Source organism: Notamacropus eugenii, chromosome X (genome assembly GCF_028372415.1).
Source record: "Notamacropus eugenii isolate mMacEug1 chromosome X, mMacEug1.pri_v2, whole genome shotgun sequence".
Lineage (NCBI taxonomy): Eukaryota > Metazoa > Chordata > Mammalia > Diprotodontia > Macropodidae > Notamacropus > Notamacropus eugenii.
In genome coordinates, this window is record NC_092879.1 from 10,444,593 (window position 1) to 10,466,943 (window position 22,351).

Consider the following 22,351-nt stretch of genomic DNA (forward strand, 5'->3'; position numbering starts at 1 on the left):
TTTGAAAGCTTTGCATAAACAAACCCAATGCAGCTATAATTAGAAGGGAAACAAATTTCTATGATAAAGATCTCATTACCAAGATATATAGGAAATTTATTCAAATTTGTAAGACTGAGTCATTTCCCAATGGATAAATGATCAAAGATTATGAACAGATTGTTTTAAAAGGAAAAAATCCAAGCTCCCAAATAGCCATAAGAAAAATGCTCCACACCATTAATAATTTAAAAAATGCACATGAAAGTCACTCTGAGGTGTCATCTCACAGTCATCTGATTGGGAAAGCTAACCAAAAACTGGAAAAAGACATTGATGAAAATATCACCCTATTAGTTTCTTCTTTTGAATACATTTCATATTGGAGGGGACTTCAGTAAACAACTCCATTACTTTATTGAATCCATTTTCTCCATCATAGAAAATATCAACTAATTTTAAAGTTTTCAATTGCAATCCCTGATCAAATATACCAGACTGACCATTCTGTTTTGAAGTCAGCTGATCCGGTTAAAATGAGACCAGCCATGTTCACTTTGTTTCCGGAAGCAAACAGCTGCACAGTTCCTGCTACATTCCCTACATAGCAGTGTCATTTCCCCATTCATAAATAGGCAAAATGGACAAAACACAAGGCAGACTGGCCTCCCCAACTCTCTATTCCTTTGGGAGATTCACAGTGAATTTGTGTAGGACTTCTCTTGTATTTTCTTGCAGAGTGTATCAGTGTACTGCTACCACCTATTACAATAAAGATGAATTTGCTTTCATCAGACCATAAAACAGTGTTGTAAGAGCCTCCATATGGAATTTGTTGCCACATAGATACAATGACATATTGATTGGTTTGAAAGGTTCAAAGTCAATGTTGCCTTTCTTTTCCTTTCCTTCTGTCGTGATTGTTCTATGATAAATAACCAGACCATTTGGAGATACTTTGTTATAGAGTTTGCATCTTTGCTGTACAGATGGAAAGTGGTTTACATCAGATTTTATGTCAGATGCAATTCCAAACTAATCTGCTAACATTTTTACCACTTGAGAAATCTGATGTTTGAAAGGAACGATCAACACAACTTTGCTTCCAGACTCTTGATGAACTTCTTTATCTTGCAGATCTCCATGTTTCTATTCACAGCACTGGAATTGTCAGCCATCTTCTCCTCCTTAAAGGCCCAGTCCCAGGTGGCAGTGGCTCCTCCCTGGCAGCAGAGTCATAGGACACCCAATAATTGTGATGTTTGAAATATGCTGTTTGATGTTGCAGAATAAGTGATAATACTTCAATATGGACTCACTTAGGTTAAGTGATCCTAATGACCATAAACAGATATCACCTGAAATCTCATCAAGTTGTTAACTCAATACCTTCTTAACTTCCTTATCATCCTCTATCTCTTGATTAGAGGGCTAGAGGGTAGAGCGCTAAAGTCCTACCAAAGCTTTCTTTTATAGAGGGCTGGGATCTGGACTTTCCAGAGAACTCTTCACTTTCCATCTTCAGCTCTGCTCTGTTTGAACTCCCTGGAATGCTGATTTCTCCTGGTAGTTCTTCCCCCTTCAACTTCCCAGCTTTCTTTTGTATGTTGTCTTCCCCTGTTAGATTCTAAGCTCCTTGAGGGCAGGGACTGATTTGTACACCCAAAGTTTAGCATAATGTCTGGCACATGGTAGACATTAATAAATGTTTATTAAATTGAACTTAATTGAAAAAGCTATGACAGATAGCCTATACTTTTCCACTGTCCTGATTCATTCTGACCCTCTATCAAACATATAAACTGGCTCCTGATTGAACAAAACTCCCAACTGACTTTGGCAGATGCATGCCAACACCCCTTTCTGGAATCCTTCATTACAGATTTGGACTCTCACACAATTTCTGGTTGGAATTAGGAAATTCCCCCACCAGAGTTTGGTACAATAAAGCAAGCTAGGGAATTCCTCACCACATCTGGGTCTTATTAGGAATGCCCCTTTCCATATCTGGTATTGATTACCTGTTCTCAACCAAACCAATCTTTAAGGTATAAAAACTTCCCTGCTCAGCCCCAACTCTGAGCATGTACTAAGATTTTGTCATTGTATACACCTCATGTGGCCGAATCTATGTCTATTTTTATTGCCATATAATGTGTGTATGTATATATGTGTGTGTATATTTGTATGTGCTTTTGGTTTTGCCCGCTTGCTGCACCACATAGTAATAAAGCTCATACTTGTACTAGCTTTCAAGGCACCAATTTGTAAATTCTCAAACCTACATCTTTGCTCTAATCTGAGTCCTGACGCCAAATAGAATAATATCCTTAAAGCCAATGATACCACTACTAGCTCTATATCCCAAAGAGACTAAAGGAAGAGGGAAAGAATCCATACATACAAAAAATACTTATAGGAGCTTTTTTATGGTGGCAAGTAATTGGAAACTGAGGGGGGAAGGCTGGACAAGTTATGTATGGTATATGATTGTGATGGAATACTGTTGTGCTAAAAGAAATGATGCCAGGACTGGTTTCAGAGAAAACTGAGAAGATTCATATGAACTGATACAAAGTGAAGTGAACGGAATCAGAACAATATATGAAAGAATAACAACAATGTAAAGAAAAACAACTTCAAAGGACTTAAGTTCTCTGATAAATGCAATGACCAATCATGATTCTACTAGAGGTATCAAGCATATGGCCCTCAGCCACGTCTCCAGAAACACTTTCAAGTGCTGTCCAAATCAGATTAAAATGTAATTGGGATATATTTGACAAACTAAGTAAAAATACAATAAAACAAGTTTTCTCAGTCTTATGTGGCCACTGGAATCTTTAGGTATCATTTAATGGCCCCCATTTCTATTTGAGTTTGATACTGCTATTCTGGAGAACTGATGATGAGACATCTCCAGAGCATACAATGAGGCATACATTTTTTACATGGCGAATTCAAGAATTTGTTTTGATTTGTTTCAATGATTTTGCTTTTCTAAACAAAGCTGAAGAGAGAGAAAGAAAGAGAGAGAGACAGACAGACAGACAGAGACAGAGACAGAGACAGAGACAGAGACAGAGGGCCAGAGAGAGAAAACCATAACAAAACATAAGCAGGAAGGGGAACACTTTTGGAATTTATGTTGAATTTATTCTAAACTTAAAAGAAAAGCAAGTTCTACATAACAATGATTCACATTTTCATGTATAATCCTGTCCTGTTCTATAATATACATGGAAGTGCTTAATTTATTTGGTGCTCGTTAATTTCAGAATAAAAAAAGGTGGGGCATCTCATCAACAGGGGTGGGGGCCATGACTAAACACACTGTGATATGTGTATGTACTGGAAGATTATGATGAAAATTATGAATTCAAAGAAGCATGGAAAGATTTACATGAACTGATGCAGAGGGAAGTCAGCAGGGCCAAGAAGACGACAGTGACCACAACAGAAAGAATAGGCTGATGGTCCAAGGAAAAAACAACCACATACTAATTGGAAGTGAATGTTGCAAAATGACAAAGAACAATCCTGGCCCCAAAGAAGAGCGAAGAGAAGATGCTCCCAGCCTATCCCTCTGCAGAGGTGAGAGGTCCAAGAGTTTGGTATATTGCACATACTTTCAGATTCTTTCCAAGTTTTGATCACTTTTGCTGATCTTTTATTTTACTTTACAATTTTTGTCTTTAAACATATTATTTGTTATATGGGATGGCTCCAAGATGTGAAATGTCATTTTGGTGATGTGAAAATATCAAAACACATCAATAAAATTTCTCTTAAAATAAAATAATAATTAAAATAGGGCACACATGTGTGTATATCTCTATAGATATAGAAATATAGAGATAGATATGGATATATAATTAGCAAGCTAGCTAGGTGCATCTCTCCTTTTAATAATGTTTTGGGATAGTCCCCAATTGTGCTGTTTTTAAAAACAAGTTAAAGTCTTGCATTTTTAACCCCTGCTCCCCAGTCCCAATTTGGGATAACATCAATGAAAATGTTAAAGCTGTGGTTAGAGGGTGCTAAGATCTGGAATGCATGAGGTCATCAAAATTCTTGACTCTCCTGGCAAAATGCCTGATGGAGCTTCTGGCTCTCTGCATGGCCATATCACATTCCCAGCAGGGCACTGTGCTCCAGGACCTGGGGAGGCAGTCAGTGATGCAGTCACTGCTACAGTCTAGGTGAAGCAGACATGTGAGGGGCCCAGGGCAGGGCGGCTTCAATAATGATGGAGACATATGCTATGGAAACAGAGCCTTGTGCGTTTGTGGTGATCGAGAGCTCAAGTAAGAGGTTTGCATTCCAAGAATTCAGTCCTCTCTAGGGAGGACAATGAGCAGCTGTGGGTCCAGAGGCCCCTCTCTTGCAGAGCAGGAAATCACATTTGTCTCCAGACTCAACCACAGCCCAATGAGTTTTGCAGGACAAGAAGCTATTAACTAACTTGGAAGGACAAGAGTTGCAAGAAGCTGGAGAGATCATGTCAGCCGGCCTTCTCATTTTACAAGAGTAAAAAGTGAGATGACAGAAATGAAGCAGCTTTTGTCAGAACAGAAAGGGAACTTTGAGACCCTCTCATCAAACCCTCTCATTTTACAAGGGAGGAAAAGGAAGTCCAGAGAAATTAAGTGGCTTGTCAGATCCGGAAGGGTATTTAGAGACCATCGAGTCCAACACTCATTTTACAGATGAGAAAACTGAAGTCCAGAGAGGTCTTGACATATAACTTCCTAATATGGCAGAGTCTGAGCAGGGCAGAAGTTTTTAAGGAGTCAGACTTGGAATCCTTAAGGTGGATAGCTCTCCAGTAAGGAGTCCTCCTTCCCAAAGAGGAAAGAAAGTCAAATATGTGGAGACAGAGATCATTCCCTCGATCAATCTGAGTCCATTCCAGGAATAGGATTGGAAGAAACGGTGATGATGTACGGCAAATCTCTTTTTGCTTCAGCTTTCCTGTCTGTCAAATAGTCAAAACATGAACCCCGACTGCTCCAAAGACTTAGTGAGAGGATAAAATTAGATAAGACTTTTGTAATCAGAAAGTACTATAGAAAGATGAGGGGTGATTACCATTAGGAGCTAAGTGCTTGCTACATCAGTGCACAAAGAAGCTGTCCTCCCTCACGTAAAGAATGATCCATTATTAAATGTCTGCAACTCCATGGTCTCTCTTTTTGCTCACTTGAAATCACCATCGAATTAAAATGACTCTCACCAAAGTTACCAGTGATCTTTTTTTTTCCTTTTTCCTTCTTTATTTATTTATTTATTTAACTTTTAACATTCGTTTTCACAAAATTTTGGGTTCCACATTTTCTCCCCTTTTGTCACCTCCTCCCACCCCAAAACACTGAGCGTTCCAATTGCCCCTGTCTGCCAGTCTGCCCTCTGTTCTATCATCCCTCTCTGCCCTTGTCTCCATCCTATACCCCTTTACCTATATTTCTTATTTCCTAGTTGCAAGAACAGTACTCGACAGTTGTTCCTAAAACTTTGAGTTCCAACTTCTCTTCCTCCCTCCCTCCCCACCCCTTCCCTTTGGAAGGCAAGCAATTCAATATAGGCCAAATCTGTGTAGTTTTGCAAATGACTTCCATAATAGTAGTGTTGTGTAAGAACTAACTATATTTCCCTCCATCCTATCCTGTCCCCCATTACTTCTGTTCTCTCTTTTGATCCTGTCCCTCCCCATGAGTGTTGACCTCAAATTGCTCCCTCCTCCCCGTGCCCTCCCTTCCATCATCCCCCCCACCCTGCTTATCCCCTTATCCCCCACTTTCCTGTATTGTAAGATAGGTTTTCATACCAAAATGAGTGTGCATTTTATTCCTTCCTTTAGTGGAATGTGATGAGAGTAAACTTCATGTTTTTCTCTCACCTCCCCTCTTTATCCCTCCACTAATAAGTCTTTTGCTTGCCTCTTTTATGAGAGATAATTTGCCCCATTCCATTTCTCCCTTTCTCCTCCCAATATATGTCTCTCTCACTGCTTGATTTCATTTTTTTAAGATATGATCCCATCCTCTTCAATTCACTCTGTGCACTCTGTCTCTATGTGTGTGTGCGTGTGCGTGTGCATGTGTGTGTGTGTGTAATCCCACCCAGTACCCAGATACTGAATAGTTTCAAGAGTTACAAATATTGTCTTTCCATGTAGGAATGTAAACAGTTCAACTTTAGTAAAGTCCCTTACGACTTCTCTTTGCTATTTACTTTTTCATGCTTCTCTAGATTCTTGTGTTTGAAAGTCAAATTTTCTTTTCAGCTCTGGTCTTTTCATCAAGAATGCTTGAAAGTCCTCTATTTCATTGAAAGACCAATTTTTCCCCTGAAGTATTATACTCAGTTTTGCTGGGTAGGTGATTCTTGGTTTTAGTCCTAGTTCCTTTGACTTCTGGAATATCCTATTCCACCCCCTTCGATCCCTTAATGTAGAAGCTGCTAGATCTTGTGTTATCCTGATTGTATTTCCACAATACTTGAATTGTTTCTTTCTAGCTGCTTGCAATATTTTCTTCTTGACCTGGGAACTCTGGAATTTGGCCACAATATTCCTAGGAGTTTCTCTTTATGGATCTCTTTCAGGTGATGATCTGTGGATTCCTTGAATACTTATTTTGCCCTCTGGTTCTAGAATATCAGGGCAGTTTTCCTTGATAATTTCATGAAAGATGATGTCTAGGCTCTTTTTTTGATCATGGCTTTCAGGTAGGCCCATAATTTTTAAATTGTCTCTCCTGGATCTATTCTCCAGGTCAGTTGTTTTTCCAATGAGATATTTCACATTATCTTCCATTTTTTCATTCTTTTGGTTTTGTTTTGTGATTTCTTGGTTTCTCACGAAGTCATTAGCCTCCATCTGTTCCATTCGAATTTTGAAAGAACTATTTTCTTCAGTGAGCTTTTGAATCTCCTTTTCCATTTGGCTAATTCTGCTTTTGAAAGCATTCTTCTTCTCATTGGCTTTTTGAACCTCTTTTGCCAATTGAGTTAGCCTATTTTTCAAGGTGCTATTTTCTTCAGCACTTTTTTGGGTCTCCTTTAGCAGGATGTTTACTTGTTTTTCATGCTTTGCTTGCATGTCTCTCATTTCTCTTCCCAGTTTTTCCTCCACCGCTCTAATTTGATTTTCAAAATCCTTTTTGAGCTCTTCTATGGCCTGAGCCCATTGAGTGGGCTGGGATACAGAAGCCTTGACTTCTGTGTCTTTCCCTGATGGTAAGCATTGTTCTTCCTCATCAGAAAGGAAGGGAGGAAATACCTGTTCACCAAGAAAGTAACCTTCTATAGTCTTATTTTTTTTCCCTTTTCTGGGCATTTTCCCAGCCAGTGACTTAACTTCTGAATATTCTCATTACACTCACTTGGCCTCCAGATCAGCCCAGCTAGCACTTGGGGTCTGAGATTCAAATGCTGCTTCCCAGCCTCAGGGCTTTGGGCGGGGGCAGGGCTGCTATTCAGTGTGAGATTAAGTTCAGGTGCTCAGGTCAGGGCAGGGCTGCCTCCTGGGCTCAGTTCCCTCAGGGGGTTTATGCAGAGACCTTCAACAATGGATCTGGGTTCCTGCCTGCTTGGGGAGCCCTGGTCTGTTCCCACCTCTGCTGCTGCCTCCCAAGGGGGCCTGAGTTATGGGGGCACCCCACACCCCTCTCGACCCACCGAAGAGACCCTCTCACTGACCCTTGTCACCTGTGGGTGGGGGACCTGCGCGGCCACTGGAGATTCTGTCCCTGAAGCCTGCTCAGATCTGCTCCTTTCCTCACTGCGCTGCTGAGGCAGGGTTGGGCTCTGCTCCAGGTCCAGGGAGTGAGGGACCTTTTGCAAGAGGTTTTCAGGCTCTCTCGAGCAGAAATCTCCTCCGCTCCATTGTTCTGTGGCTTCTGCTGCTCCAGAATTCGCCGGTGGTTCTTTTTTTACAGATATTTTATGGGCAGTGGGTTCAGAGGTAGCGTATGTGCGTCTTTCTACTCTGCCATCTTGGCTCTGCCCCCCCAGTGATCTCTTAATTGCCCAATCTGAGGGCCTTTTCTCAATCTGCATCCTAACATAGAACTTGGCAAACCTTGAGGTACTATGTTGTTACTTGTTGACTTCTCTGCAGCATTTGATACTATTAAGCCTTCTCCTCCTGTATGCTCTCCTCTTTCTGAGTTTTGGGGATACTGCTATTTCTTGGTTTTCCTCTTTTCTGTCTGATCACTCCTTCTTAGCCTCTTTTGCTAGGTTTTAATGTCTTACTCCTAATTTTAAGTGTCCCCCTACACTTCAGCTCTACACCAAGCCCTCTTCTCTTTTCCTTCCACTCTATACTATCTCACCTGGTGATCTCATCAACTCCCCTGAGCTCAATTAGTCCCTCCAAGCAGATGGTCCCCAATCTATCTACCCATTCCTAGTGTCTCTTCTGAGCTCTGGTCTAATATTAGCATTATTAGATATTAGAGATGCCTAGAGATAGGCATCTTTAACTGGATGTCTTGGATCGTCTCGAATTCAGTATGTCCAAACCAGAAATCAGTCATTCTATTTCCTTCCCCTCTTCCCAAGCCCCCCATTTTTATTCAGGGCACCACCAACATTTTTCTTGTCAGCTAGGCTCCCAGTCTCAAATATTCTCCCTTCCTTCTCCTTCTCCCTCATCAAGGTTGGTCTAACCCTCCCTCAAAACAAAGTCAAGTGCAAGTCATGTCATCATTTCTCTGATGTCATGGTCTTCTTTGGCAACAAAGGACGAACACAACAATAACCCATTGCCAAGGCTTCGTGATTCTCTTTCCTCAGCATCTCTTGTGTTCATCCCTTTCCCTATTTGCAAGTCTCCATCCCAGTTTAGACCTTTCCTTCATGCCCAAACTATTGCAATAGGCTCCTCATTGGACTCCTTGACCTCTCCTTTTCTAAAACACAGGTCTGATTATGTAACTCCTCTGCTCATTAAGCTCCCATGTTTCTGTTTCTTGCTGCCACTATAAAGCTAGACTATGTTTCATGTCTCAGCCTGCCTGTTTCCTGACTCAGTTTACCTCTACTCATGGATGTTCCCTCCTTCCTGCTTCGTTCTTGTGTTTGTGTCCTGCAGCTTATTCAATTAAGGCCCCCTATCCAAGGCAGATGATGCCAAATCTAAGGCCTACCAAGCCTTGTCTGTATCTGATCTGACTTGTTTGTAACATCACTGACTAAAAGAGGATTCTATCCTCTCTGCCCATGATTGAGATACCTAGCTTGGGATTATTAGGTAGTGCTCAGGCTGATGGTTCCAGGATTATTGCTTTGGCTGACTTGTGCACATTCCAGTTCCCTGAGCAGCCTGTATTTCCATCACCTCATCTTGGACAAGTCTCCCTCAGTCTGCCAGCCACTCCAACCTAGCATTCTGTCATGCCAGAGAAGTTTGGTCATGCTGAAGGAGACACCTTGCCATCATGCAGCCCAATGTTGGGTACTAAGAAAACAGGCTGAGGTGCCCACATTTCTGCGTTTACCCTCCTGAGTGGTATGTGCACACTTTCCTTCTCTTAAATCCCACTTAAAATACCAAGTTCTCAGGGGCCAGCACAAAGGGATTTCTACTTAAACACTTAAGTACAGAGTACAGAAAAACAATTGAGTCTGCACTGGAGAAATTAGAGGTCTATTCCAACTTGGATTCTGTGATTCTGTGAGGTATCATGTAGACTTTTGTAGAATGAAGAAATAAATGAATAAATGATGTAGGCCAGCAAAAGACTCAAAGAAGACCCTGTTGTAGATGGTTTTTTGGTTTTAAGTGGTTGTGAAAAGTGGGGTGGGGAATGTTTCTATAGGGCCATGTTCCCAATTTGTGCCTGGCACACAGTAGGCCCTTAATAAATGCTAATTTCCTTCCTAGTTCCTCAACTAGAATGAAGTTCATCACTAGAGGCCACTTCTCTACTTCTGAGTTGAGGTACTCCCAGGTGACTGAGCCTACTCTAATGAGCAGCTGGGGATGAGGTGGGAGCAATCTGTTCCCAGGACTCTCCAAACCCTGAGAAGAGCACAGGGCATTTGGTCCCAGCAGACCCTTCCTATCTCCTCCAGCCCCACCCAGAACAGAAGGCAAAAGCTTTTGTTTCTCATGCACCTTAAGCCTGCCAAAAACTCAGCCCTGAGTCTCAAGTGAAAAGTTGGCAGTGCCACCAGCAGCCCTTCTGAATCATAAACTGAATTTGCTCAGTGGTTCAAGGATCCTGGATGAGTTAATGAGACCTGACTGAGCCCACAGGTAAGATGTGGCTTCCAGGATAAGGGCAAAGAATGGGTTTCCACAGGGTCAACTCCAGTCATGGTCCAGAACTTTGCTTCTCTTCATCAAGACAAAGCACACTCTCCAGGGTGCTGGACAGAAAGCTGGACCATCTGGACTTGAATCCTGTCTCTGACACTAATGAGCTGGAAGATTGTGGACAAGGCCTTTTACATCTGGAAGCCTCAGTTTCCCTCCTCAGTAAAATGCATGTAATGCTTGTCATATAGAGCTCTTGTGAGGAAAACTCTAAGAGCCATGCAAAAGAATTATCACCCTAATTCATTAGAAGCAATTTTCCTCAGCCTAGCTCCAAGCAGCAGAGAGTCCTAAAAGCTTAGTCCCCAATGAAAATTGAACTCTTTTGTCTGAAGGTGAAACTGAGGCAATGATGTAAGTTGATTTAATTAACAAGGGAGTCAAAGGTACATCTAGTAGGAAAGAAGGCTCCACTCAATTACTCCAGTTCAGGCCCAGTTCTGCTTAGAGAGTCAAGTTTGAAAGCAGGCTCTGGTTGAAGGTGGTAGAGTATGGATGCTATGACTCAACTGTCCAGGAAATGACATGGATGAAGAGGCAGGTTACAGTAGGGAAGGTGAGAAAAGTTCTCTGTAAACCTTCAAGCCTGACGGAAATGGGGAAAATTATAAGCATGAACATTGATTGAGTATATAAAGAAACTCTGGTCTTGGTTCACAAATGATGCTGGCTTCTGGCAGGTCCATGGAAAGAATAAACCAAACCATTGTCTTTGAATTGTTCCTCCTGAGTCCATCCAGTGACAAAGATAAAGAGAAAACCTTTATCCTGGCCACTTACCTGGTGACCATGGCCAAGAAACCATTCCTCATTCTGCTCAAGAATTTTGATGTCTGTCTCCTGTTGCAGGTGGGCTCTGGGGTCAACACTCTCTTAGTTCAGGCTCAATTTTAGCACTAAATGAGTGCCAAAGTAAGTCACTGAATATTTACAAAAGGCAGTTGACTTTGTCCTAACATAGCAAGGATATACCATAAAGATACAGTGGCATGTTACTTCTCTGGGGCCAGTCTCCCTCATCAGGATATGGTGACTTATGTGATGTTAGGTACCCCAAAAATCAGAGACACCACTTGGTTGGGACTTTTTATGTCCCTGGATTTTCAGAAAGCTGCTTCAGGCAAGCCAGGGCCAATCTGGTCCTAGAGACAACCTTGTCTTCTTTAAGGTAAAGCTTCCCCATGTTGTGGGTGGGAGGAAAGAAGAGGCACCAGGCAAACGCTGGTCCTATCACATACCACCCATTGGCAAGGTCCTAGGGATCTTCTAGAGGACTGTACACCATTTCAATGCTTCTAGGACTTTGAACAGACATTCCCCCTGGCATGGGCAATACTAAGAGGGAGAAAGGGGAAAAGAAAAAACCCAACCCCAAAACAAGCAAACCAAACTGAATAAAAATCTGGAGACCAAAAGCCAGCCCCAAATCCCAGTCCTTCCCCCCCCCCCTTTGGAAGGAGCAGATCTCAAGATTTTATTGGGAAGTCCTCCTTGCATAAACAGTACCAAGGAGAAAGGGAGAACAGAAGACAAAGAAAACAAAACCCAAAAACGTGAAGGAGAAAAAAGCCAGAAATCTTAAGCCTGTTTCCTCCTTTTGAAAGACCAAGACTCAAGTGATTCATGTCATGTGTATCTGGGAGCCAGGTCCTGAATTCACTGACAAAATAAGGGGGAGAGTGTTGGAGGCCCATAGACAGCAGCAACCAGAACTTTGTTTGCTTGGTGGATATGGATTGAGGGAAGCTCAAAGGAGGAGAGGTTACTGAGGCCCAGAGGTTGGGAGAGAAAACCTGGAAGAGTCAGTGGAGAGCAAGGAGAATCTAGTGAGTCTGGAAGAATGAACAAAAGTGCAGCCAGTGCTGGAAAGAGTGGCCATGGAAGCTGTGTTATGAGAAAGAAGCCAGATGTCATTGAGAGCCAGAAGATGGAAACAGTAGGAAAGGAAATGATTGAAGATGAAAACCTCGGTTTATGAGTAACCTGGTTTACATATGTTCCACTGGATGAGGAAAATTTTTTTTCGCAAAATATGTTTTGTAGGACAAACAAAAATTCGCAGTACAAACATCAAAATTTGCTTGAAAAACATCACTCAAATAAGGTTGTAGCAATGAGAGAGATATGAATATTTTAACAATAATGCAATGTCACATTTCTGTGACATTCTGAAAAAATGTCAAAAACAAGTGTAGTTAGATTTCTAGTCAGAAAAGAATGTGAAGAAAAAAATCAGTGAGTCAAAACATGCAAGTGATCTAAAAAACGGAAAAGAAGTCAAGGTAGGAGTGGTAGGCTTACTTTTAGTAAAAGTAGCATAAGAGATTCTTGATGTTGAAAACCCCATTGTTCCCATAGGAGATTCTCCTTCCAAGAACCCTTTCTTCTCCTCCTCCCTTTCATCTCCCTCACTCCTGCCCTGACTCTTCTCAAAGGTAAAGTGCAGATTAAATTATTTTCTTTTCAGTTTTAATTGTGTACTAATCATTGCCATTGTATTTCAGGCGCATTAGGGACAAAAAACTTACTTAAAATTAAAAATAATTATTTTTATATAAATATTTTGGGGGATGTGGTACCAATCATCTGACTTGGCATTCTATGGGAAAATTCGGTTTGCAATACGAACAAATAGCATGACTAACAGAATCTTGGGATGAATTAAATTCATAAACCTATGTTCTACTGTACTTGGAACTGAAGGCATGGTGTTAATCCCCTTCCCCAAGGTAGGAGACCAGACTGGAGATGTGATGGAATGACCTTTCTCCTCTTCCTTTCGAGAAGTCTGCTGCTGTATGAAATGGTTCCATTAGGAAGCAGGGGACAGACAGGACCCTGCATGAAAGAGTGCTGCACTCTCCCTTCACCACAAAGACACAAGACTCTTGCATCATGAAATGGCATTTTCCCTCTTCCCACAGGATGCTGGAGACCAGGCAGGAGACATACTTGAAGGCAGAGGACTGCTGTTGGACCCATCTTTTGCTATGTCACAGATCCCATGGTACACTCATTACCTTTCATCCCAAAACTGCTCCTACCATTGACTTCCCCACTTGAGTCAGTGGTAGCAGCATCCTTTAGACTGAAAGCCTCAGTTTCATCTTTGAATCCTAACTCTCCAGGGCCCATATTCTAGGAATTCACAAAACCCTAATAAATCTCTGTCTCTTTCTCTCCTGTCTGTCTCATTGCCTCTTTGTCTTTCTCTGTCTCTCCTTTCTTTCTGTCCCTTTGTCTTTCTTTGTCTCTCTGTTACTGTCCTTCTTGTCTTGTTGTCTCTGTCTTTCTCTGTCGCTGTTTTTGTCTCTCCTCTCTCACTGTCTCTCTGTCTCTTGTCTATCTCTGTTTCTGTCTCTCTGTGTCTGAGATTTCTCCTCTGCTCACTATTCCCATAACCCAGGCCTTCCCACACTGTCATACTTTCCATCTTTCTGCAACCATCCTCTGGGCTCCCTCCTTCATATAGCTTCCAGGCTTAAGGCCTTGGTCTCTCATAGGGTTCCCCACCCCCGTCACTGCTTAAACACTTAAATACTGCCTACTTATGAAATAGAATCTCCTTTGCCCAATGGAGAATGCCCTCTGTAGCCAGGCTCTGACTCATCTCTCCAACCTGCCCTCTCCATATGTCTCTAGCACAGCAGGCTCCCCATCCCCCCAGCCCCATTCCACATTACTCATCTCTCTGGTTCCTCAAATTCAACTATAGGACACTTCAAGGTCTGTCTCTTGGATTATCTCCTCTGCCTCCTGCAGCCTCAGCCTGCCTCTGCACAATGCAGACTTTTAGCAAATGCCTGTTGCTTTTTATCCAGGTGCGTGTAGCCTTCCTTCCCCAAGCAGGTGATGGACTTCTTGATAGGTAGCCTCATGCAGGGAACAGGGAGTGCCAGGCTGGGAGTCAGGAGCGGAGTTCCAATCCTGCCTCCAATGCCAGCTAGCTGTGGGACTCCCGCAGGTCTCTTCTCCCCCAGAGCCTCCCAGTCACCTTCCATAGAAATGGTGATTACAAGCCTACCTCCCCTGGCTCCCTGGCTTGGAGGGGGACTCAAATCAGATAGTCTAAGGACCAGAGCTTTGCCTAGGGAAAGAGCTTAATAAGCAACTGGATTGTCTTTGGTGGGTGATTCCTGTGTAGTATCAGGGAGTAGTGTAGACTGGGTGGAGCTCTCCCTGAAGGCCCCTGCTCTCTCCCTCATAACTTCTGACTTATTATCAAATTTCTTGAGAACTTAACGTGTGTTCCCCAGGGCTTTCTGGATGGACAGATGTGCTTTGAGCTTTGGTGGGGCTGGGGTTCCCTAGAAATGGTGCCCTGGCAGAGTGGGTATAGAATCAGCCTTCATTGTCCTTTCCTTCTTGGTAAATATTGTGAGCAGACAATAGGAACCAGGCTGCTTGGTCCTCCAGAGGTTTGGAAAACCCTGGCTCCCCACTGTTATGCTGGAGCCCAACCTACTTATTTCCTCTGGGTTTCATTTGCTAAAGATTCCACCAGCACACCTTGACAGTGCCTGCTCCCTGTCAGGTTGGGAAAGCAGAGTTAGTTATTCAGTGACCACAGGGCACATCTCACTTGAGATGACCCAATACTGTCAGCCCAGGGGATGACTTGGAACCTACTATTGCCAGAACCTTCACAAGGAAGTCTGTTCAGTTTCCTAGTACAAATTCTCATCTGAAAACACTCTTCAGGAAAGCCAAGTAAGGATCAGAGCCTGAGCAATTGGAGGGACCTTAGAGGCCTTATGCTCTCCTTTTACAAAAGAAGAAACTGAGGCCCCAAGAAGAGAAGCAAGGAGAGTTACCTTGGGTCCTGTAGGTGGCAAGTGACAAAAGCAGGAAGGGAATGAAGGTTCTGACACTAAATATGGCTCAGCATACAGGGTCATGGGGTCAGAGCTGGAAGGGAGCATAGAAGTATTCAAGTCTCACTCCTTCATTTTAGAGATGAGCAATCTGAGGCCCTCAAGAGAGGGGCAGGGAAGTGACTTGCCCAAGGTCACTCAAGTAGCCTGTGGCAGAGCCAGAATTCTAACTCAGATCCCCTGAGACAGGCCCTCTCATAGCCCCTGGGGCAGTCAGACTGGGTTTCACCAATTGCTGGCTTGTGCCCCTTTGCCTCTCTCCCAGAGGGCAGCTGAACCTAAGAACCATCCAATGGGGGAATGGGGCAGGAAAAATGCCTTCATTCTATTCCAATCCTGGGACACCCATAGTGATCTTCTCACATTATGCCTCCTCGGCTATGAAGAACCATATCACCTTAGAAGAAGGACATGAACCCACAAAAATCCATGAAGAAGTAGTTCTTACAAAGAGGTTGGGGCACCTCTTCAGGCTTCCAGGAGGTTGACGCATCTCACTAGTAAGCAAGCCACCAAGTTACTGAGACCCAGGTTTAGAGCATTGAACCCAAATGACTTTTGAGCCTTGGTAGAAACCACAGTCTGGGTTGGAACTTGGAGTCATACTTCTTTGACAAAGTAACCTCTGACCCAAATAGGGTTGACGTCAGTCCAAATCCATGTTCCTTTAGAACATGATGTGCTCATCAGCATTGCAAACAGAATCTGGGAGGAATAAGGTTTGCATCCAAGTCTGAACTGGAAAACCTAATTCTCCTGCTTTGTTCTATTCCTTTCCAGGGGACTACAAGGTTAAATCCAGCTGTGGTTGAGTCCATGACACCACTGTGGGAATAGGGACCCACCAGTTCCAAAGTCTATTTAGGATATATGGTCCAATGAAAGATGCTCTATTCTCAGAAGAGGTCATCGCCTCCAAAGGGGTTGAAAGAGACTTAAATGGACTTGAGTACAATCTCCCCATTTTACAGATGAGAGAACTGAGAAGTAAAAAGTCTTGCCCCCGTCAATTAAATTCGGTTTCCCTTAATTCAGCAAACATTTAAGAGCCTGCTGTTCCTGTGCTCTGCCCTGGGGATCTAAAGCTAAAAAGGGCATAATCTTGGTCTTGGAAGAGAAGAGAAACTGGAATGGTTTTCAGTCTTTTCTGATAAAGGTATTTCAAAAAAACCCCATATTTATTAAGAACAATAAACTACACGTCAGTCTTTGTGCTAATTACTGGGCATGCTGTTGTTCAGTCATGCCTGATTCCACGTCCAAATTGGTGGTTTTCTTGGCAAAGATACAGAAGGGGTTTGTCAGAAGAAACTGAGGCAAACAGGGTGAAGTGACTTACCCAGGCTTTTCCAGACTGCCTGCAGGATACAGGACACACCAAAGGGCAAGAATTCCCAACTTCAGAGAGACAACATGAACCCAAGCAATTTTTTATAAGTAGAAAGGGGAAGGGGAAAAGGGGAGACCAGTGGGCCTCTGGAACACTGAAAAAGAGAGGACACAAATGGCTGAGACGTGAGGGAAGCCTACAGGAAGGAGGCTGACCCTTAGCTAGGATTTGCAGGAAGAAGATGAGGAATCCAAAAGGTGAGGAGGAGGAGGAGGAGGGAGTTTGGGGATTGACACTTGGAGTATGGGGATCGACTAGTCACAGGGTTTGCTTGAAGCACAGAGCTAACACATGGTTGGGACTACTGTGAAAGAAGGCTAAGAAAACAAGCTGGATGCAGACTGTGGCAGACCATAAATAAATGGCAGACTAAGAAGTGTCTATTTTAGCCAGCAGGTGCTAAGAAGCCATGGAAAGGTTGTGAGTGACTTGATCAGACATAGGTTTGACAAAGATTATTTCAACAGCCCTGACGAAGGCTGGATTAGAGAAAGGAAGAGCTGAGAGGCAGGAAGATTGATGGGGAGGGTGCTATAATTATCCAAGAGAGCAAAGTCAGCAAAGAGAAGAGGCCAAATGCCAGACGGTGCAGAGGGAGGAGGGACAGGACTTAAAATGGATCAGATGGTGGGGTTGAGAGTCAAAGGTGATGATGAGTAACCGGGAGGGTTTGGAAACTTCTTGACTCCACTAAACTTTCATGAAAGATAGGAAGCAAAATCGCATCACTTTAATCAGGCAAGAGAGATTCAATGTTGTATATGCATGCCTGGCAAATAGGAGGAAAGCTCATTTTATCCAAAAGATCCATGTCTCCACAAGCAGGGGTTACATAAGATCAAGTGATTATGAGAACATTAATGTTGGGAATGGAGATTTTCACAAAATATCTCTTCTTCCTTTTTAGGTTGTTCCTTATCCAGGTCTTGGCGAAAAGAAATGGAAGAAATCTTTACCTCCTATGGGTGGCTACAGACTTCAGGTTCTCAAGAACATTGGGGATCACCCGTGGGAACAGTACACCACTACAAGGCAAAGAGGAAAGCATGTTTTGGTAACTGAAGGTGCCCAAATAATAATCCAACTCAAACTGACATTTAGAAAAGATAAATCAGTAACTTCCCGTGAGAACCAATCCTATTGATTTCATAGCCCTACAGAGCCCTGACAAGCATTCATGGAAGTCTGTGTCAGATGAGAGACAGTTTGACAAGCTGTGCCATTTGGGGATCTGAGCACCTTGGTTATTTCTCAAGAACTGTGATTTCCCATGTGCCCTCCCACCCACCTTCCCATGGGCACTATGAAATGAATTACCAAGAGATTGGCAACCACACCAAGGTGACTGAGTTCATTCTTGTAGGTCTGTCCCAGCAGCCTGCATCTCAGATTGCTCTCTTCTGGGCACTGCTTTTTGTCTACTTAGTGACACTGCTTGGGAACAGTGCCATCATAGTTGCAGTGATGGGTGAGTCTCGGCTTCATACGCCCATGTATTTCTTCCTCAGTAATTTATCCATCCTGGATCTTCTCTTTTCCACAAGCACGGTCCCCCTCATCATGATGAATGCCCTATGGGATTTCCCTACCATCTCCTACAATGACTGCTTTACCCAGCTTGCCATCAGAGCCTTCTTGGCACTAACTGAATGTTTCCTCCTTGCCATCATGGCATATGACCGCTATGTGGCAATCTCAACCCCCCTGCATTACTCTGTGGTAATGAGTGTTAGAGTCTGCAGGGGACTGGCCTTGGCTTCCTGGACAGTGGCGTTCCTGGTCACTGTTATTCCAATTTTGACAGTGCCTGTGAGTTTCTGTGGGAGAAATGCCATTAACCACTTCTCCTGTGAGGTCCAAGCCATCTTCAAATTGCTCTGCTCAGACACCGCCTTGCTAGAGGGGCTGATGATGGCTTCTGCCATCATCTCCATGCCAGTGCCTTTGGCTTTCATCTTGGCCTCCTACCTGCGCATTCTTATTGCAGTCCTCAGAATTCACCCCACAAAGGCTAGGCTCAAAGCTTTTTCCACTTGTGGCTCTCACTTGACTACAGTTTCCATCTACTTTGGGACACTCATCTATATTTATTTGAAGCCTCAGAATAAAGAACCTCAAGGTCAAGACAAAATCTTCTCCATATTTTATGCAGCTGTGACCCCCATGTTAAATCCCCTTATTTATACCTTAAGAAACAAAGACATGAAATCTACCCTCAGGAAAGTAATTTTAAGGACAAAATCTTGGCGTTAAATTCCATGATGGTGCCCTCCAGTGGACAGGCCAACTTGAATTTGGTACTGGCTGTGATGGCATTGGATTTGTAGGGTTGAACATTCCCCAATAAGTTGTTGGGTCATGGGATGCCCAACTAATCATGTAAAAAATATCTCCTGAGCACATTAATACTTTAACAGGCACTATGAGGAGATATAGATGCACAGGATATCCCTTGCCTTCCAGGAGGTTAGAATCCAGGGTAAGGGCCAAGTGGTATGATGGATTGAGCCCTGAAATCAGGAAACTCTAGGTGTGATTCTAGCTTCAGATGAGTCTCTTCATCTGTAAAATAAGGGCATTGGACTGGATGGCCTCCAAGGGCTCTTCCATCTCTAAATCTCTGATCCTATGAACTTGGATACAGATAAGCATGTACTAAGGTAGTAAGTGGAGCAAGTTTCCACAGAACTCTCAACTCTCTAGGAGAACACAGGCATTCATCACAGCTTGTCGCCATCTCCCTGAAAACCATGAGGCCTGGACTGGAGCCCATCATAGCTCTCTCAGGTTTACCTCTTTTTTTGTCCTCTATTTATAAATGATTTCCATTATCCCCCCTCCCCATTGAAACCCATTCTCTATAAATGAGGCAGCAGAGTACAAACCTGTTGAGAGTGGTGACTGGATCAATTTTATATCTTTCCTTAGCATCTGAGAGGCAGTGTGGAATGGTGGACAGAAAGAAGGCCTGAGAGACAATACTGGGTGTGGGAACTCGGGCAAGTTACTAAGCCCTTCTGAGTTCAGAATCCACTCTCTAAGACTCTAGGAAGATGAAGAATAGCTGCTGATTTGCAGCAATAAAGGGACTTTCCGTCCTGGTGGTCTTTCAGTACCTGGGACAGTGGTAGGTGCTTAATAGACATTGAATTGGAGTTGATTGACGTTTTGTCTTGGAAGAATTTGAGAACTGACTAGAAAACAAAAGCCATCTTCCCACACTGGAGGTTGGCTCAGCTTCCTGTCCCCCCCCCCCCCATCCCCAATGCCTAACTGCCTTTGCCATTGATTCTATGGCCAAGGGTAGGGCTTGCTTTAGTCCTACATCATGCAATCTTGCCAGCTATTAAGGAGGAGATCAGAGTATGGGGCAAAGAATGCAGGCTTGTCAGGATGGACAATAGCCTAATTTGGCTGGAACCCAGAGTGCTTGAAGGGGAGTAGTGGGAGATAAGTTTCAGCAGGGGAGTGCAACTTAATCCAATGAATATTGTTTCTCTACCTACTATTGACAAAGCCCTATGTGCTAAGGCCTAGGAGAGACAGGGCCATGCAACATAACAGCATATCTCTCCTCATGAAGCAGATATCTCAATAGAGCAACTGATTACTGAAATCCATGACTGAACATGAAGAGGACATAAAGAATGTTAGAGTGGGATACTCTTCAAGATCGATGGTGAAAAATTATTATTTCCAATGGGATTTCTCAGGAAAGGATTCATGAGGACAAAAGCTTTTCAGTGGAGTCTTTAGGATAAGTCAGATTTCCATGAGTAAGGATGAGTGGGAGGACATTTGGGGCAAAGGCAAATGACCTAAATAAGATCTCAGCTGTGGAAAAAGATGACCCAATTATAAAGGTCCACTTTGTCTGAAGAGACCATGGAGCAGGGGAAAGTGGGGGGAAAGTGAGTAAGTTCAGTTGAAGGGGGTAGGGAAATGGAGAGTCGGAAGCAAAGGAGGTAGAGAAAGAGCAGTAGAAGATATGAGAATCAGCAGAGGAGACTCTCTGTGAAGTCAAAGAAAGAGAGGAAACTAGGTGGTATAGTGGATAGACTACTAGACTTTAAGTCATGGAGAATTCAGACCCTGCCTCAAACACTTACTAACTTTAGGCCCCTGGGAAAAACATTTAACCTCTTTTAGAATCACTTTTTTCATCTGTAAAATGGGGATAATAATAGAACCTACCTCTTAGGGTTACAGTGAGAATCAAATAAGAGCATTTGCTTAAAATGTCAGCTCTTACAATTATTATGCAAAAAGAGGGAGTCGTTGATGCTATCAGATGATGCTGAGAGGTTGCTCAGGATGAGGATGAGGACTAAGAAAAGGTCATTGACTTGGCCATTGCGTTGCTGAGAGCAGCTTCAGTAAAGTGGTGGAGGTGAAAACCCGCCTACAAGAGTTTGAGTGCATAAGAATGTGTGTGTTCAACCTTCGTTGCCAAATAAGACCAAGCCATCAGAGAAATAATGACATGACTTGCACTTGACTTTGTTTTGAGTGAGGGAAGGCTGTGCAGGTCACCAGCCTCACTTCTCCTCCAGAGTCATCTGAATCCAGTGACCAGATATTCATCAGGATGACTGAAGATGACCCAGGATGAGGCAATTGGGGTTAAGTGACTTGCCCAAGGTCACACAGCTAGTGAGTGTCAAGTGTCTGAGGTGAGATTTGAACTCAGGTCCTCCTGACTCCTGCACTGGTGCTTTATCCACTGCACCACCTAGCTGCCCTGCATAAGAATGTGGATACATCATGTAGAGCCAACTTTTTCAGCATGTTTAGTGCCGAAAAGACAAAGAGAGATGGGATGGAAGTCAGATTGTGAATGACCTTGATTGTCAAACTGAAAAGTGTAGGCAATAGTAATCATAACCTGAGTTATAGGCTTTGGTCCTTTTCTCTTCCTTTGGTATCACAGTTCATAGATAAGGTCCCAAAGTCAGAAAGACCTGAAGTCAAATACCACATCTGATGTCTCCTAGCTATGTGACCTGTTTTCCCCCCTGCATAATGGGGATGAAGTTCATAGCAGCTCCTTCCAAGGGTGGCTGAGAAACTCAAATATAGGCAAAGCACTTTGTAAACATGTAACCCCTATGGAAATGTGAGTTTTTATTCTTTTCTTGGTCTGTATCTTTTGTATTGTACTGTGATTTATTTTGTGTCTAGTTATGTGTGTTTGCATTGTCTATTCTGATAGAACATAAGGTTCTTGATTTTCCCTCATTAGACTGTGAACTCCTTGAGGGCAGGGACTGTCTTTTGCCTCTTTTTGTATTCCTAGCATTTAGCACAGTGCCTGGCACATAGCACGTGCTTAATCAATGTTTATTGATTGATTCTTGAGGGCAGGGACTGTCTCAGTTTTGTATTTGTATTTCCAGTAGTGGCTGGCCCAGAACAGGTGATTAATAAATAGTTCTTGACTGGGTACTTAATTAGCAACAAAGAAGTCCATGGCAGGGGGTGGGGCCAGATTGTAACCACATTGGCAAAGGGCCTTGCATATATGCTATATAACACTGGGTCAAAGGCACTGGAGAAGAGAAGGCTGGGGATGGGGGAAGTGCCAGCTGTGGTCTTCAGGTAAGAGAAAGGTTGTTAAGGGCTTTTCCCTGTATGTTGTCCTTGATGCCTTGCCCAGCTTGGTACTCCTAGTTCGACCTCAACACCCTCATGACCCAATTTACAGGGTTTCTTGTGCTTCTGTGTGTCCCTGCCCGCTTTCAGGCTCTCCTGGTGGTTCTGATCCACTATACAACCTCTGTC

General features: G+C 43.2%; 1 protein-coding gene and 1 pseudogene across 1 annotated transcript; one reads left to right on the forward strand and one right to left on the reverse strand.

Moving 5' to 3' along the window:
• Positions 1-288: 288 nt before the first annotated feature.
• LOC140516252 (eukaryotic peptide chain release factor subunit 1-like) lies at positions 289-1,157 on the reverse strand (annotated as a pseudogene).
• A 16,721-nt stretch (positions 1,158-17,878) lies between these two features.
• Positions 17,879-18,823, forward strand: LOC140516253 (olfactory receptor 13H1-like). Its single transcript, XM_072627288.1, has one exon. It carries the CDS (start codon positions 17,879-17,881, stop codon positions 18,821-18,823), a length of 945 nt encoding a protein of 314 aa, XP_072483389.1.
• Positions 18,824-22,351: the final 3,528 nt, after the last annotated feature.

Excerpts from the sequence above, each read along its gene's own strand:
- LOC140516253 (XM_072627288.1), top strand. The coding sequence starts at position 17,879 with ATGAATTACCAAGAGATTGGCAACCACACCAAGGTGACTGAGTTCATT.